The 19,193-nt window shown below is 48.9% G+C and overlaps 1 protein-coding gene across 1 annotated transcript in view; it reads left to right on the forward strand.

Annotated features, from left to right (window-relative positions):
- Nsg2 (neuronal vesicle trafficking associated 2) overlaps positions 1-15,842 on the forward strand; it is a 59,168-nt gene extending 43,326 nt beyond the window's left edge. Inside the window, exons 4-5 of the mRNA XM_021212363.2 lie at positions 11,483-11,593; positions 14,053-15,842. Coding sequence (XP_021068022.1) covers positions 11,483-11,593; positions 14,053-14,244 — 303 coding nt within the window. The 3' untranslated portion in view covers positions 14,245-15,842. The remainder of the gene's footprint in view (positions 1-11,482; positions 11,594-14,052) is intronic.
- Positions 15,843-19,193: the final 3,351 nt, after the last annotated feature.

Genomic DNA, 19,193 nt, shown 5'->3' on the forward strand with positions numbered 1-19,193 from the left:
TTCCCTGATAGGTGAGAGCAGGGGCTAGGGGCAGTGAAACTCTCCTCTCATGGGTGGAAAAACAGATGGCACAGTGTGGCAAAACATGGTCTTGTTTTACAAATGAAGGGCCAGGGAGTGGGCAGTAAATGGCTTGCTTGCCTGCTCTTAAAGGAGACACTAGGTTCAAACCAACCTAGTTTAAGGCTTGCTGGGACCCATGGCTATCCACAGTCTTGTCCCAGCATTCACAAAAGCAGAACGAAATGGCTTCCTTTCTTCTGTTGAAGCTAGACAGACCAACAGAAGCCTGAGTGGCTCAGCCTATCTTCCTATGTGCACAAGTTTGATGAATCCCAAAGAAAACAAGTCAGTATCAAATGAAGATAATCTCCGAGGATATGACAAGTAGTCAATTGCCCAGACATGAGAGTCATGGCATAGGAAGAGGCAGGAAGGCAGCCAGTCCTCAGGTCTTTTGTGTCTGCCTCCTGCTCCATGCCAGGTGCTGTGTTCAGCATCCCACACAGAGACCAGTATCCTCCCTGCATCAATGCATCCCAGATCCCAGGTAAGAATTTGGGGTCATGAGTGGAATAAGGGCCATGAGAGGTTCTGGCTCCATGGCAGTCAACTAGCCTGATTTTCTGTCCCTCTTAGAGCAGACTGACAGAAATATACTCCATCTGAGGATATAAGGAAACACACATGCTCATGCACACACTTGCACACATACATGCACACAACACACACATGTGCACTCCCCCACACATGTTCATTCAAGAACATGTGGGCCTTAAGGGGCAGTTACTGTATTATTTTAGGATGAAATTGGTGATCACATTGACTGGAAGAAGAGGATATGGAATCAGTTGATGGATGGTGTCTCAGGGAGGGCTAAAGGAGATGCTCAGTGGCTGCTCTTCCAGAGAATCACACACACACACACACACACACACACACACACACACACACACACACAATTTAAAAATATCTAAAAAAAAAAAAAAAAAAGGAAAGAAGGGAGGGAGGGAGGGATGGAGAGAGAGAGAGAGAGAGAGAAAGCATGGGTACCACATCCTGGTACTCTCCAGAGGCTCCCTACCAAAAGCAGACCACCCAGCAAACATTGGCTCTCCCGAAGACCAGCTTCTCCTAGAGCTGAATTGCAGCATGGGGTTCAGGAGGAAAGCTGAAGGACTCTCCGGATTCTTATTCTTTTGAAGTGAACCCTACTTTACTGACAACCCGTGCTGAAAACATAACCCACGCCCCCTGGAAAGTATCTGAACCCCTTTCCAAAGACAGTGCTTCCAGATGGCTGACCTTCTCCTGAAGTTCCATTTCTTAAAGGTTCCCCAAATCCCAGCATCACCACTGGGGACCAAGCTGGCAACACATGAACTCAGACCATTGGTAGATGATAACAGTAACCTAAGGCACACTTGCTAAAACAGGGGGAAAACCTGTGAGAAAGTCCGTTTGCTCCTAGTTTCTAGTATCGGGCTCACTGGACTTTCCTGCTATGGGCATGCTTTCCCTTTCTTCCCATGGAGGACATCCCTCCTCAGTGCACACACAACAAAGAGCCTCCCTATACTGTTGTGTATGTGTGTGTGTTGGGGGGGTGTGAGTCTCTCTGGGGTTCCCATGCTGGTCCTACCTTATGCTGAGTTATCATGGCTTCTTGCCCTCTGAGGTCTGCTGCACCAGACTTGAGCTTTCCAAGATCAGGAACTGAAGAGCAATGACTCCTGTCTAGTCAGGACCTGGAACATAGAGTACTTACTGTAGATGGACTGATATCCATTTGCTTTAGTCAGTCTCAACAAAAGGCCCCAGAGCAGGGCATCGTCTCTGTCCCTAATACTTCAAAGCAAACCTCACCTCTGGCCACTGGTGGAGCACAGCTGTCTTCCTGCATCCAACCATCTTGATGGAGATGAACCTGTGTTCTCATCTCCATGGAAACACAATCTCTGCAGCACAAATTCCTTATTTGATTTAGCCACTTTCATTCTTTAATCCCCTTTTCTTGGCAGAAAAGTGATTCTTAAAAAGTCAGGTCATCAAAATTGATTTGAAGAATCAGACTGTGTTCCAAAACCTAATGAACAGAATTGCAGTGTTGTTAGGCAAGTCTGTGGAGGTTCCGGAGCCAGAAAGGCTAGCCCACATGTCCCTAGGGTGAGAAGCCAGGCCTGCCCACAGAGCAGTCACCATTGGCAACAGAGACCCCTGTGAACATAGACATGAGGGTGTACCCTAGTTAGGATTATTGCTGTGCTGAAACACCCCAACAGGAGGAAAGGGTTTATTTGACTTACGCTTACACGTCACTGTTCATCATCAAAGGAAGTCAGAGCAGGAACTCAGAAAGGGCAGAAAGCTGGAGGTAGGAGCTGATGCAGAAGCCATGGAGGGGTGCTGCTTACTGTCTTGCTCCCCATGACTTGCTCAGCCCGATTTTTTTATAGAACCCAGAAGCACTTGCCCAGGAGTGGTATCACCCACCATGGGCTGTGCCCTGCTCATCAATCGTTAATTAAGAAGCTTGCCTACAGCTCAGTCTTAAGGTGTTTTCTCAACGGAGGTGCCCTCCTCTCTGGTGATTCTAGCTTGGGTCAAGCTGACATAAACCTAGCCAGGATGGGGGAGGGAGACACATTTCCACTCTCTACTGGCCTTGCTGCCTTTGTCTGTGATGGAAGGTCTGCCTACTGAATCCTCTAAGTCATCATGTCTCCTTCTCTACATGTGCCACAGACAGACAGACAGACAGACAGACAGACAGACACACACACACACACACACACACACACACACACACACACACCCTGGGGGAAGGTGCTAGGAGTCAGTCCGTATTTAAAAGGAACTCCTGGAGTAAGGCTGAGAACACCTTGGAGAGGGCTGCTTGCAAGATTAGCCTCTGGGAACTTGTATTTTAAGAATGTTACTGCCGGGCGTGGTGGCGCATACCTTTAATCCCAGCACTCGGGAGGCAGAGGCAGGTGGATTTCTGAGTTCAAGGCCAGCCTTGTCTACAAAGTGAGTTCCAGGACAGCCAGAGCTATACAGAGAAACCCTGTCTCAAAAAACCAAAAACCAAAAACCAAAAACCAAAAAAAAAAAAAAACAAACAAACAAAAAGAATGTTCCCACCATTCCATTTCCAGAACTAATTGGGGGGGGGGTCTCTTTGCCTCAGTTTATACATAATAATACAGTGTGAGCGGCACACTGCCTTCCATCTGGCAGTCTAGAACAGAGGGTGGTGTGACATGTTAAAATGTCGGAACTGTGTGCTGGCTTGGCAGTCAAGAGCACTTGATGCTCTTGACCGAAGATCCAAGTTTGACAGCCAGAACCCGCATTGCAGCTCACAACTGTAACTCTAGTTCTAGGAGAGCCAACGCCCTCTTCTGGCCTCCTTGGGTACTGCTTGCACATGGCGCACTTACATACAGGCAAAATGCACATCAAATAAAACCAAAACATAATTCCGTGAGAATGGAGCACACCCTAGGTGACTCCACCAGGAGAGCTTTGGGAGAGCCCATGCCTGATTGGACTTGGCCATGGGCTCCTTTCCTTTCTGTTACTATGATTTTGGTCCTTGACAGTGACAAGGCACAGCCAGGCACACATATCATCCTTAGTCCTGAGTCCTCCTGGCCATGGCCTTGGCGACCTCAAACTCAGGTCTCATTTCCTTGCCCTGCTCTGGTGTTTTACTTCCCAGAGCCCTGGAGACAGTGATCAGGGCTTGCTCAGAACCCATGTGGATCTCGCCACCATACATTGCTCAAGCAGGACTATCCTGTACTGTCAACCACAGGGACGAAGAGCGGTTGTCCACCCCCAAACAGATGACTACGCTCCTTCATTCAGGAATAGCAAGACCCATGACTCCAGCCTTGACCTATGAGATAAGAAGTAAAGGAAGAGATGTCAATGGGACTCAGGAAAGCAGAAAGGGAGGCTGAAGGGCTGAGACCCTGTGTTATGTCTCCAAAGTCCCAGGCCTCCTCCCTCTATCTTCCCCATTCCTTTTCTTCTCATCTCATGGGTCAGGGTTGACCATGAGTCTTGATATTTCTGCATGAAGAGGGAGCATAGTCACCTACTTGGAATAGTCAACCCCTCTCCTCCCTGTGGCTGACAGTACGGAATATTACTGTTGGAGCAGAGTTTGGTGGTGAGAGCCACACTGGTTCTGGGGCCAGATCCTAACAGACACTGAGATAAACTTGTCCTCTTTTCTTTAGAGGCAAAAACAAACAAACACACAAACAAATGAATGCTTTTGACTGTCACAAGCTAATGACAGCTCTGAGTAAGTCGCTCTCAGGCTGCCAGGATCTATGTGGATTATGCTGACTTCCAGGGTAGGGTGGAATGGAGGTGATCGGAGCTCTGCATCTGACTCAGTTCCACCAGAGTGCAGGCCGTGGAGGCACAGAGTGAGAGGAGGATTCTGAGCATGCCCACGACAGGGTCTCCAGAAGGGTCATTTAGGAAGATCCCTCAGTGGCCAAAGGAAGAATTAATTAGGCAGGGAGGCAGAAGGGCCAGAGAGGACAGGCTTCACATCAGAATTCACTTCTGTCTCATCAACATGAACCACCAGTGAGTCCTCTTGAGGGCCCCTGTGCCTTGAGGAAGCTCAGAGAGAGTCTGGCCCTGCCCTTGAAGGGGCTTCTGCTCGTCAGTGGGGCCTCGCAGAGAATACAGGAAGGTCACAGGACCATATCCCAAACCCTGGCGCTGAAGAAGCAGCTGAGCCACACACAGGCCTGACCCCAGCAGGAGTAGGGAGGGGTTCTTGGAGCCTTCACACACAACTCTCCCCTTCCCCACATTGGTTGTCTCAGGGGAGATTAATGTAACAACTCAGGACCATTTTACAGGTGACATCAAGGGTTCTCAGGTGACCTAGAATAAGAGTATGAGGCTGATCTCTATGCCCACCTACCCAGAAACCCTGAGAGAATCATAGTGTGTCCAAGGGGATGAAAGAAAAGACACACACACACACACACACACACAGGATCTATGCTTTGGGTAGGATGCTGAAGAGGAATAAGAAGCCTGTCACATACGACAAGCCATTCTGTTTGTGTCCAGCCTAAGTCCATAAAATGGGTGCAGAGCCGGTGCATGCACTGAGGTCATTCCTGTGAGACCCTGGAAATCTATCCTGATCCACGACTACCCATGGGTTGGTATGCATCGCCACGCTGTCACTATGCAAATGCCTCCAATACCACCCCCACCTGAGAAGGAAGCTGAGGTCCCCAAGGTAGGGATGGGGCTGGGGGTCGGGGAGAGACACCCAGGTGCATATAGCTCTGAGACCTCCATCGGACGTCCCAACATCAAAGGCTTCTGTGTTCCCTGCTCTGCCTGGTACGAGGGAGAGTGCTGAGAAACCCAGAAGGCCATTCATCTCCGTGGGCTTGCAGAGGCTTAGTCCCCGTCCTGTCCACTGGAGCCTGTTTCAGAATCCCAAGACTAATCCCGGGATAGGATGCCTGAAACCAGGATTCCATCTCTTCTGGTGGCGGTTGCCATGCCTGTTGGGTGGCTCTGGTTTTATGTCTCCACGAAATTTAATTTCCCCAGAGTGAAAGCTTCTCTTGCCACGAGGTTTCCAGGGTTTATTCTCTTCATAAAGAAGGGGCATTTGTTGGGCTGCTATGGCACAAAGGCTGCAGAACCTGGATGCTAACAAGGCCCCTGCTTCCCTGGCACTGAGGCTATGGGTTGGTAACCTGGGTCGGCAGACAGTGGACCCACTTGTGTTCTTCTCCCAACTCTTAAGGTCTGCGGTGTTGTGCACTCCCAGAATAAACGGGCAATTTGCCTCGTGGTATTGTGCCACTTCACTGCCCTGCAGGCAAGCGCCGCTGCAGACTCGGAGAATTATCAGAGCCTGTCAGGGAAGGGCCGCAGGCACGTTCTGGGGTATTGGTCAGGCTTTGCTCTTTCCGAGAGTTGGCTGGGCTCCACTGTGCCTCAGTGTCCAGCTCTGTAAGTGAGGGTGATGGCTGAGCCTATAGAGTCAGGATGGGACTTAAAAGAGAGACTGCATAAATATCACTTGTCATAGTGCTCTGTGCACCATTGGGCAGTCAGTGAGAGCTAACAGCGGTTCCTGGGTCAGGGGGGTTGGGGGTGTCACCCCATCCAGTCTTAAGTGCGGGACTTGGGTCCTCATTTCATAGATGAAGAAACACAGGCTTGGAGCAGTTTCTTACCCAAGGTTGCTCAGCTCGTTAGAGGCAGAAACAGGGTGATATGCCCCCACAGTCACTGCAAAAAATTCTATACCTGCTCCAGAGTGAGGACTCATCTCTGTGGGCCAGCAGGAGGAAGCTTTCTATCGACCAATTCTGTGCAGCTTATAGCTCTCACCATGTCAGACAGCAGACTTCAGATGACCCTGTGCAGACCCTGTCTGCCAGTGGGCCCACCATGTTAGTTCCCCAGAGCTGTCATGATAGGTGACCCTAAACTCTGTGGCTTGATGCAGCAGAACACCATTCTCTCGGATGCACCCTGCCTTAGCCAGGGATGCTGTTGCTGTGGTGAATTATCACCGTCAGAGTCACCACCATCAGAGCAGCTTGGGGAGGGAAAGGTTTATTTGGCTCCCACCTCCGCATTCACTGAAGAAAGTCAGTGTAGGAATCCAAGCAGGGCAGGAGCCTGGAGGCAGGAGCTGATGCAGAAGCCATGGAAGGGTGCTGCTTACTGTCTTGTTCCCCATGGCTTACTCAGCCTGCTTTCTTATAGAACCCAAGACCACTAGCCCAAGGATGGCCCCACTCACAATGGGCTGGGCCCTCCTCCATCAATCACTAACAGGCTTACCTACAGCCCTTATAGGGAGTCATTTTCTCAAATGAGGTTCCCAGTGACTCTACCCTGTTGAGATAGGGTTGACATAGGCCCCTACAGGAACTTCTCCCCTTGAATCTTCTTGTTCCTTTGATTCCCTCCGACTCCACGCTGCCTCTCCTTCCCCTGTGCGTTGGCCTTTGTCTCTGTCTGTAATAAAATCATGGCTCCTGGACTTTAATACCCACCCAAGTGATGCACAGTGATCTCACCTCAAGACCTTTGACCTAATTACACCTGCCGTGGCCATCCTTCCAAATGATGTACCATTTGTGGCAGACTGAGATGTGGGCATGCATCTCAGGGGCCGCCCTCCTCCTGTCCAGAGATGCATGCACACTGTCTGACTCTCTTATGGAGGAGGAAGGTTTTCACGGGGATCAGTGCTGGAGCCCACAGGGCAGGACCCTCCCCTTACACACTTAGCATTGTCCGCCCTGTGTGGAGAACAGCCTGTAACCTGGACTTCAAGCCAGCACATAGCACATGAGCATGTGCTCAGTCCACACTTTCTAAGGAGCAGAGAGGACCAGCCTCATGGGTAATACATCATATATAGTTCATCTCCTGAGAGCATAGTGCTTAATGCACTGTGTGTCCTTGGGAAAAGCACATGATTTCTCTTTGCCTTAGTCTCCTCTAAAAGGTGAAGAGCCAGCAGACTCTACCTCACAGGCAATCAATCAAACAATCAGGCAAACAGATACTTTGTTTGTGCAGAGCAAATGGAAGTGAGAGTTAGTCTGTACTACCTTCCAAAGGGAGCAGCAGATGACCAGGTTGATCCTGTCATAGTGAGCTATTCCTGGAGAGCAGGGGTGGACAGGGAGGGCTAAATGCTGCCTGACAACTGAGGGGGAGTCAGGGTAAGAGATCTTCTTTGATATGGAGCATCTAGAATGGATAAAGAAGTTAATGGCCGTGGAGGTAGGAACTGGAGAGCAGAGAAAGGAAGGCTGACGTCCTGGGAGGGTTTTGTCTGCTCCATTGAGCTTGCACAATGCGGTAAGGACGTCTTTCTGCTAGGAATCTTCCAGGAGGGTGGGTGTTCAGAGCAGGGCAGTGCTGGTTCTGGCCAGTGGGCAGAGGAGGGGGTAGGAGATGTGCTGAAAACCTCAGGGTGGAGCTCTCTGGCTCCTTCCAGCCCACCCTGTCCTCCGTTCGCTCTGCCCCCATGCTCTGCTCTGTGACAGGCCAGGCTCATCAGGTACCTAACTGTTCACTGCCCGTTCCTAAAGGCCCGCCTGCCTTGTGGCATTTGGCTAGGAGCAGATCTGGAAATCTGTCTGTGAGAGGAAGTCTGGAAAGCTCGGGAGATGGAGGCAGGTGTTGGCAGGTGCTAAAGATCATATCACAGGACGCTTCGCTTCTAGGTGAAAAGCATGGAATTTCTTGCTGGTCCTACATTGTTAGGGTGAAGCACATCTCCAGGAACTGGGTGCTGTAATTAAGCCAATGAATCCTGACGCAGAGCCCAGCGTCCGTGGTCAGAGCGTGTCGGTGGGTGGAGAAATGGAAGGTTCCTCCCTGCAGGCGGCTCACCCTTCCATCAGGGGACTTAGCTACGGACCCCAAGTTCTGGAGGCCTCTGAATTCTACCGATCTTCCAGGAGGAGAGAGGCTGGTTCAGGGCAGCGGGCTGTCTACCTGCCTGAAAATCTCAGTAGGAGCCAAGTCAGAAATCCCAAGCCTCTAAGTCCATGCCCCAGCTCTGGGGCCAAGGTGAAGTGCTCTCCTCAGCTCAACTCATTCCACTGTACTGCCCGAGCTGGCTCAACAGTTAAGATATCCCCTATCATTTCAGCCTTCCCACTGGCCTCCCTGCCTCCAGCCTTGCCTCCAGCCCTGACCTCTGTACGCTGCTTCCCATGCTGCCTCCAGAGACGTCTGTCCAAAGCCGAATCTTGATCCCACCATTTGACCACTTAAAAGCTTCAAGGGTCCCCTGTCACCATGAGTCAAGGCTCTGTGTTCAGTGTGTCCACTCTCCCCCACCCTCTGCTCCAGTCCCTCCCCTCCTTTGCCTCCTCTGAGCCAAACCCACCAAGTTTCTAAAGCAGCCCAGACTTTTCAGAGCTTCCCTCTGGCAGGAGCATGGTCCCCTCCTCAGAGCCTCCTGCCATCCCAGCTGGAGCTCTCTGCAGAGTCACCCACAGGGACATATCCCAGCCCCAGATTAGTCCCAGAGTTCCCTGTGCTGATAGCCTTGGTCACAAAGCAATCCCTACTACAATTCAGGAAAGGGATGAAGGCTTTCAGAAGACATGACCTCCGTCTACCCTGACACAGCTAGCCTGTTAACTGCACATATGGGCAGGCTGCTCCCCAGCCTCCACTCAGCACTCAGCACTCATAAAGCCTTCCCTGGCCCAGGTCTTCACAGAGAGCTCTTCTCCCTGACTACACTAGGGAGGCAGGGGTTCAGACATCCCGAGGCCTGGACTCTACCCCAAAGATTCTGTTGACATATCACCTTCTGGTGGAGCCAGAAGGGTGGGGTTGTTGAAAATGTCATCCACATGATGATAGATAACATATCTAACCAGCTTGAGATCCAAATCAAAACAGCTTATAGGAGTCAGTCTTGCCAGAGGTGTAAGACTGAAAATGATACCCATGTCCTGGGCCCATTTGCCCATTGTCCATTAAGTTGAAATTCACAGGAGGGGGAACCTAGATGTCAGCATCCGAAGGTGCGTCAGATGCTTCTGATAGTAGTCTTGAAACCACTGTGCCTAAAGGAGACTCCCATCCTCCGCCCTTCCTCCCTCCTCTTTTCCTAGTGATGTTTTCTGAAGGCTTCTCTGTCACACAGTCAGCCTTGATGACCTAGGTAAATCACGCCCTGCTCCTCCCAGGAAGGGCTAGGAACAGGAGACCCCTAGTCTGTCTGTCTGGGGAACCTGCCCCCAGGGCCCACCCTAAATGGATGTTGCCTGGTCCTTGCCTGTGTCTAGATATCTCCTCCTACTGCTAGGTTTGCCAAAAGGCTGGGGCTCTGCTCAGCGGGAGGCTGGGTCATGTGGTCACTGGGATGGGCTTTCCCAGAAGCCCCTTGAGCTGACTGGGAACGCTGGTGGAGGGAAGGTGTGGCTGCGGATCTCTGCTGCGTCCTCTGCATGCATGGGGTCTACAGCCACTTCATTGCCACTAACGGGGCATGACAGTTTGCATTCTGGCACAGTGGAGGTTAGCAGCTCTCTGATAGAGTCACCATGTACAGGAGTGGCTCCCACTTCTGAGGCAAGGTGTTCCCTCAGCTCTGGCATTTAAAACTTGAGGTAAAATTAGTCACTTTAAAATGAACTATTCAGTAGCACTTACAATATTTACAGCGCTATGTGGCCATCATCCTTGTCTAATTTCAAACATTTTCATCACGCTGAGGGAACCTGGTACCTATTATTAGTCATTCTCTGTTGTCCCCGACCCTGAGCACCTGGCAACTGCCAGTGTGTTTTCTATCTCTACCATTTAATGTACTCCGGATATTTCATAATGGCCTTTTAGATCTGACTTCTTTTATTCAGTGTAATGATTTTGAGGTCTACCTATATCTGTCACACATATTTCATCCCTCTTATGACTGAATGATATTATGTGGATACACACTGTCTATCAAAATCAGTAGGTGACTGTATGCATGACCCACTAGTGAATACCAAACTCCTCAGCTGTGCAATCGTATTCGCATGTGACCTTTGTACAATTTCCTGTGTGTTAACACTCCTCTGGAGTTCTTAGAATATCTAGCACAATATATATTGTCTTATATGGGAACATGACAAGAAAAGGCTGAAATGTGGTCAGTATAGAAAGTTTTATTTTTCTACAATTGTGGTACGGGATACATGCAAGGTGGGTATCAGGTGCCCAAACAGAAGCAAAGCCAGCAACTGATGCCTGACATTACATGGTGGGGACAGGGGTATAGTGTTGAAGGAAGACAGGAAGCCCTATGTCTTAGGGTTTCATTGCTGTGAAGAGACACCATGCCCACAGCATTTCTTATAAAGGGAAACTTTTAACTGGGGCTGGCTTACAGTTTCAGAGGTTCAGTCTGTTATCATCATGGCGGGAAGCACGGCAGCATGCAGGCAGACATGGTGCTGGAGTTGCAGAGAGTTCTACGTCTTGATTCAAAGGCAAACAGGAGAGACTGTCTTCTGCAGACAACTAGGAAGAGTCTTCCTTCTGCTCTGGGAGGAGCTTGAGCATAGCAAAGCCCACCCCCACAGTGACACACTTCCTCTAAAAAGCCCACACTGACGCCAACAAGGCCTCACCTCCTAATAGTGCCACTTCCCATGGACCAAGCACATTCAAAGCACCACACCCGAGATACAATGACTTCATCCGTCCCTCCATCCCCAGGAAGAGGGAGGGAGGGGGGAATCACATGTAGAACTAAGAAAGAACTTTCTAGATTTTCCTGCAGGAAGGAGAAACTGAGGCTCCTGGGTGCAAGTTTTCTTCATACTAAATTTTAGTTACTGACAACACACCAGCTGGCCTGTTGGCTCCCAGTGCTGGGGGCTGCCTATATGGCCTAAATGTACCAACAGACCATGTGACTCTCAGTTCTGTCTTCTTCTAGGTCACCATTCTTGTCAGCCTGGCCCTTGCCTTCCTTGCTTGCATTGTGTTCCTGGTGGTTTACAAAGCCTTTACCTATGACCACAGCTGTCCTGAAGGATTTGTCTACAAGGTAAGAGGCTTGGGACAGGCGGATAGCCCTAGGTGACTGTCAATAATCAGGGGAATTATAGATGCCTTCTCGTCCCTGCTGGCCATATTTGGGTCTGTCGATCTTCCTATGAACTGTCTGAAACACAGCTCGTGTCAGGAAGAGAGTTATGTCTTCCAGTCTCAGGCAGGCAATAGGGTTGCATGGCAAGATCAGGAAGTATGCCAGCTCCATACTGCGCATGAGCAGAGAAAGACCAGCCTCAGGCAGGCACTAGGGTTGCAATCATAAGATCAGGAAGTAGGCCAGCTCCAGACTGCGCATGAGCAGTGATAGAAGCTCGCTGATACATAATGTTGACTGGCTAGTCTTCGGAAGGCTTTGATTCACATGGATTATCTCCCTGGCTAACTGACCAGTTCCTTCCATCAAGGTGTCCCTAAGGAGACAGGAAGACAGAACAGAGCTCCTGAGGTTTTCTCCCAGCCCGTGTCCAGACCCCTCACCCTCTGGGCCTTTTCTTGTGAACCATCGCTTTAGTTTCCTTCCTTCCGTAAAAGATTTGGGTGACCTGGAGGTTGTCTTATTCCTTTGAGAATTATGCATGCCCAAACAGTCAAATAATTAAGCATATAATATAATATAATATAATATAATATAATATAATATAATAATAATAAGCCTGTTTGGTAATGAGACTCTCAATACATGTTAGTTACAATAAAATTAGCTGATTTAATTCCAAAACAGGTGATTAATTTTTATAATCACCATTTGCTGAGTATTTTCTGTCAGGCTATTTACTAAAAATTTCCATAAATGTCTACTAAATCTCTACTAAACCACACAGCCATTCTGAAGAAAAAAAATGGATATTTTTGCCCGCATTTTCCATAAGAAGTAACAGAAATTCAAGTATTTAGTTAAGAGGATTTCCCAAGACATCACAGCTGGGATGATGTTCCAAAGTGGGGATCAAATAGGGGATGTTTTGACTTAAGAGTATGTGTTGGGTGGTGCCGGCACATGCTCCATGGGTGACACTCTTAATGGATAAAAATTGAGGTTCTCAAAGAATGGAGACAGCTGAATAAACCATGCTATATCTGCACCAGGGGATTCTGTAGAAACCCAACTGCGAAAAAGACTGTGCCACATGGGACAGACTCCCCTGTGGGACAGACTTCCCTGTGGGACAGACTTCCCTGTGGGACAGACTTCCCTGTGGGATAGACTTCCCTGATCTTGGCAAGTAAAGGACGAGGCTCTACCTGTGCGCGAGGAGAAAGGGCTTTGCTTAGTTTTTCCAGGAGGAAATTCTAAAAACGTGAAAATTTAAAATACCAAATATGGATACTCAGAGGGGTGGAAGGAAGCAGGGATGGGTACAACATTCGTCCAAAATTAGCTCGTTATATAGCTTTCTTTAAATATGTAAATGTCTACCTTATTTGATAAATAAGTAAGAAAAGGTAAACTCTGGAAACAAGATAAACAGAAAACCTAGATCAACTGGAGAAACTGGAGTGCAGCCTGCAGACTGGAACCACCAGAAGTTGAAAGGGCCTTTTAAGTGCATCCAACCTATGGGATGTCAGAGATAAGCTTAGCACAGCTTGACTCAGAACTTTCTACGGGGCCTGCAATTGGTCAAACCCACCCGGAACAAAGCCTGATATGTAACATTACATGCTTTAACAAGGTAGGGCATGGTGGTGTGTTCCTTTCAACCCAGCACTTGAGAGGCTGAGGCAGGTGGATCTCTGTGAGTTTGAGACCAGTCTGATCTACAGAACGATTTACAGGACAGCCAGGTCACAGAAAAACCTTCTCTCAAAACCAAACAAAAGCAAAAAGCTTTATGCAATTTATTGACTACTGTGCGGGGTTGAGAGACAGGATTGTCGGGGTACACACTCGTACATCAGATAGTTGGATACGCCTAAGTCAACCCCTTATAAACAGAGGACATTTATAGCCTAAGCACACTAACAGGCAGCAACACTCATTCAATACACCATTCACTCCAAGTGCTAAAACTAGCAATATTTTATGATTATCCTATATATACTAGGATAATGCAGATGCATAAGGAAGTACATATTAATGTTAGGAACCAATAACTTTATTAAAAGAAAACAAATACATATATAAAACAAAGGACATGAAATTGTCATTATCTGTGGACAATGGCCCAGACAGCCTGGGGACCTGATGTCATGCTACCAAGAGCAGTGTCATCAAGCCGATGTGTCTGGTCTTACCTCAGCACCAGCAGTAGGTGTATTTCGTCCCCTCTGAAGATGGGGATGGTATATATAATCTCGGGGAAGGTCTGCTATGGCCAGGTGCAGGGGAAGAGTACCCTGTGGGGTACTTGAGTGCTTGAGGGAAACTGAAGCCCCTGCACAGGATATCAACGTCCCCGGGGGTGCCAGCAGCCCACCCGGCTACTCCTGACTTATCTCTTTCTTCCCCAGCACAAGCGCTGTATCCCGGCCTCGCTGGATGCTTACTACTCATCCCAGGACCCCAGCTCCAGAAGCCGCTTCTACACAGTCATCAGCCACTACAGTGTGGCCAAGCAGAGCACTGCCCGGGCCATCGGGCCATGGCTGTCAGCAGCTGCTGTCATCCATGAGCCCAAGCCACCCAAGACGCAGGGCCATTAGAGGCCTGCCCCAGCTGGAATGGGGGTGGGTGGGTGGAGAGGAAAATTCCCCTCCCCACTAGTTAAGCAAGGCTGGAGCTACAAGACAATACTGTACTGCTAGGGTACGGGGTGGGGGCGGGGCAGGATGGGGTCTGGGGAGAACTCCCCGAAAATATTGTGCACTGGAGTTGTCTGAATCGATCTTTCCTTTTGTTCTTTTGTATTGTTGCTTCGTACCCAAGTCAGGCCCGTGTACAAAGGCATGTTTCGTGTTGATTGTTCCCATGTAAGATATTTTCAAAGCCGCCGCTTATTCTTTGTTAGGATAATTTAGAGGCAGAAAAGGGAGCCGGAAAAAAAATGAATTTAAAAAGCATGAAACGGGCTCCACGTGGAAGACACAGCAAGGCAGTAAAGAGCAGAGTCTCGCTGAGACTTCTTAGATAAGGCACCACGGCTTCTGTGTGGGCGTCCGAGTATCTGCGTGGCGAAGGGTGGGCTGTTCGGTTTGCTCGTGCTCTGCAGGAGAGAAGCACAACCAAGACAGGCAAGGCTGGTTTGGAGAGAAAGGTGATGTTGGCATTTCTAAACTAAGAATCCACAGAGTACCACTCAATGGTGAGCTTGCAAGATTTGCACAAACTCATGGGGCAGGCATCCATGCTCAGCCCTGGGCAGCCCATGGGGACCTAGGCTCCGATGCTCACAGAGCGGCTGTTGTGCCTCAGCAAACACAGGCGTGGGTAGATGTTGTCTTTCTTTTGTTTTTCTAGGTGTATCCCTAGATGCTGCCCTTGTTTTCAAGATGGCAGGGGTGGAAAGGGAGAGAAAGGAAGAGAGGTGACAAGAAGAAGACGGGTCAGGCGGGCTGCGCTGGACCCAACTAAAAGCATAGGCACCCGGGTTTCACGGTTTTGCTTTTTCCCAAAGCGCTAAGACAGCAGGAATGACAATTGAGCTCTAAGCTAGTTGAAATCTGACAGCCAGGAAAAAACTTGAAGATTGGGCTGGCAGTACTCATTCCTAAAAGCTGGAGAAGGTGACTTTTTGCTCACTGTGTTGTGTTGACAGTTGTCCAAACTCCCCAACTAGGTTCTAGAATCACGTGACAGGGAGGCGTGGCCAGCATCCTTAGGCTTCTCACTGGCACTTTAGCAAGGGCCTCCTGCTTCTCACAAGCATTCCAGGAAATCCCTTTTCTTTCTTGGAGGTGCTAGCTCCAGGTACAAGAGGATGAGAACTGGACAGGAGAATTGCCCATTTGATCTGCGTAGGCTGTTTAAGGGTATTTTTTGTGGCTTGCTATATTGCTGAAATTATTGTACACAGCAGCTGGGTAATAGGAATAGTATATCTCAAACCATCCTGCCAGATACTCTCATCTGATATCTCCTCCCTCCCCCCCCCCATCTTCCCATCACCTCGAGTCACCTGTAAATTCATTTGTCATCTGAAACGGATCAACACGTCTTCCCTAGCAAACCCACAGAGCGCTTTATAATTTTGTGGTGTATTTTTGTCAGTAGGTAGCAGAGGCTGAAGTATTTTTTGGTGTAATTCTTGAAATTTTCTGACAGGAAAAAAAAAATAAACATAGATGTGTCTGAGCGTCCTGACTGCCTGTCCATCTGTCCTTTACAGCTTGACCTTCTGCTCAGTGAGCCTCATGGGAATGCTGGGGGCACAGGAGGTGGGATTGGTAAGGCCAGGAGCAGATTGCCCTTTAAGTGGGAGGAGAAACTGGGGCATAGTGTGTGGGGTCTCTACCTTAAAGTAAGTGTAGCCTGATACACTGCTAAAGTCCTGGCATGACGCTGAGCCCTGGGCAAGATCCTGAAGCCCGACAAGATCTTAAGGGCTACTCATGATCCTGAGGATGTCACATGATACCAGAGCCTCACATGGTAAAGAGGTCCAGATATGTTGCTAAGGAGCTAATGAGATGCTGAAGGATCCTATGATATGATAATGATTATACGATAGGATATATGAAATATCATGATATGACATGAAGTATGTTATACCAAGAGGCCTGCAATGCTGAGGTTATGATTGATTCAGAAGGCCTGACATAATACCGTGGGCATTACATGATGATGAGATCCTGATGATTCAGATGGTCTGACAGACAGGATGCTAACTAAGGGCCTTACATAATGCTGACCCTGCGTCATGGTCCTGACATCGTAGCAAGGCACTAACATGCCGGTTTAGGGATTACCGTGATGACCCTATATGTTACTACCTGATCACATACTGTGGTTCTCAGCTGATGCTGAGCACCTGCATAGAACATTCAGTTTCTAAAATGCTGCTCAGGCCTGCCTTGATGCTGAGTGACATGTGACACTGAGGTCCCAACATGATGCTGAAGTCACAGCGCTGTTCTGAAGTCCTACAGGGTATTAAAACAAGGTCCTGGCACGACGCTGAGCTCTAGACATGACACAGAGGTCCAGACATAACAGAGAAGACACAACATGATACTGGAGATCCATTCACGATTCAGGTATTGACAAGATATCAAGGTCTGGACACAAGGCTGAAGACCTACTCTGATGCTGACCCCCCTGCCTTGGCGCTTAGGGCATGGTATGCTAAATAGGCTCTGACATGACATTAGACTCATGCTACCTTTCTGAGGGCATTACATGAGGCTGGGGACCTAATGTAATCCTGAGTGACAGACACAATGCTGAGGGTCTGGTGGTGACAGATGAATCCTGTGGTTCTAATAGATGAATCTGGTACCAACGTGACATGAGATGTTACATGACACTGAAGAAATAGCATGATGCAGAGGGAATGAGTAATGTTGGTTTTAGTACGTAATGCTCATCATATCACTCATGTGATAACGCAGATGCTGAGGTCAGGACATGTTACGTGTGACAATGTGCTCACATCCAGAAATGTTGCTGAGGTCCCATCCTAGTGAGGACATCTTGTGATGCTTAGGACCTCACGTGATGCAGAAATAATGGCATAATTATGAGGTCCTGGCATGATTCAGATTGCCTGACATGTTGCTAAGGTCTCACATAATGCTGAGGTCCTGTCATGATATCACAGATGTCCTGACATGGTTTGGAGGATATGATGTGAACCCAAGGTTCTGACATGAACTGAGATCCCTCGTGATGTGGAGGGCATGAAGTGGTCCTGAGGTCCTGACCTTAGTGAATGCCTGAAGTGAGGCTGAGTCCTTAACTTCCTGATGTGTTGTTAGACACTGGTGGGGGGTGGGTGGAGAAGAGCATGGTAAGAGATTGAAGTCCTGACATATGACTAAGCTCCTCCCATTATACTGAGACTCTGAAATGAAAAATTACACTGCAGTTCTGACATGATGCCGGGACTTCACACCACGCCGCTTCCCTGACAGGAGGGTGTGGTCCTGACATGATGCTGAGAGCCTGGTATGGTGAGGATTTAAACAAGGAATATTTCTGTCCACTTTGTTTTGGTACAAGAGCATATATACAGAGCGCTATGAATAGAAATGAATCTTCTTTCTCGCAGACCTGGTTGCTAGAAGTTCAGTATCATGGTAGTGACACCTTCTAGGGAGGCAAAGAGGGGGTGTAAGAGAGCAAAGACTTCACCTCAGGCAGCAAGCCTGTTCATATTCAGCATTAATCTGTCCACGAGGTTAGAGCCCTCATGGCCTGAAAATCTCTCACTGAGCCTCACTTTCAACAGTGTTGTCATAGGGATCAAGTTTCCGACACATACTTTTGCGGGGACAGATTTAAACCATTGCATACTGTCACTGCCCTGAAGCTTAGAGACAAAATTAGATACAGAAATAGTCAGCGGCAAGAGAGGGTCTGTCTGCCTAAGGCTCTGCTGTCTCGCTAGCCTGCAGCTCAGGGAGGAGGCAGGGAGCCAGCACTGAGACTGCTGTCTTAGCATGCTTTAGGCGATGGTCATTGACATCACTGAACAACTGAAAGCTTGAAGCCAAGGGGCATGAAGAGGCGCCCTTGGGCTCTGCTAGAGAAACTGGGGTTAAATCTAGGTTGAGCGATCCCACGACCTCTGAACCCTTTCTGTTGTGTGTCAGACTCCAAACAACACGGGCACAATTACAGCTCACTTCTCAGAACATCAAACTGCAGTTTTCACAGACGTGAACTTGCTTATTCTTAGCCTGAATTCAGTCCCAGTGTTCAATGCTAAGAATAGCAAATGCCCTTTAGTATGCCAAGTGCTAAGCACTCACCAGTTCCAAGAGGGAGCCACCCCTACCTTAGACATCACTGCCATCGACTGTCACTACCACTTCCATTTCAAGTGCACAAACAGTGAAGCTGTATGTTTGAGGTGATGTAGCAAGCGGCAGAGCTGTGATTGCAACCCACGCCTTTGGGTCCTGTCTTAACTGTTCCATCAGCAACAGCAGCACATCTCTGAGCTCTGCCCTGGGGTTGTGGTTTGTGCCCACACATCTTTCTGCCTGGGATGGTAAGCCCTTTGGGGAGGAGATCAGGACTGACTGGATACAGTTGGAAACAGGCACTCTACCCAGATTGCTGAACTGGGGGTTGTGACCTAAGCATGCGTGACTGGAAGAGAAAGTCAGCACAGCCCTTGCCCTCGGGTGCTGTGCAAACTGCTAATCAAGGAGCAGAGACTGTCTAAGCTCCACCCCACAGTTACCTGGTAACAGCCAGATGTGCCTGACTCACTGTAAAAGAGGCTGCTTGTCGGGCAGTGGTGGCACACCCCTTTAATCCCAGCACTTGGGAGGCAGAGACAGGCAGATTTCTGAGTTCAAGGCCAGCCTTGTTTACAGAGTGAGTTCCAGGACAGCCAGGGCTACACAGAGAAACCCTGTCTCGGAAAAAAAAGGGGGGGGGGAGGCTGTTTGCCCCCTCTCTCTCCTTATGCTCATGTCTGACCTCTACTTCTCTTCTCTTCTCTTCTCTTCTCTTCTCTTCTCTTCTCTTCTCTTCTCTTCTCTTC

The sequence above is a fragment of the Mus pahari genome, chromosome 14, assembly GCF_900095145.1.
Source record: "Mus pahari chromosome 14, PAHARI_EIJ_v1.1, whole genome shotgun sequence".
Classification (NCBI taxonomy): Eukaryota; Metazoa; Chordata; class Mammalia; order Rodentia; family Muridae; genus Mus; species Mus pahari.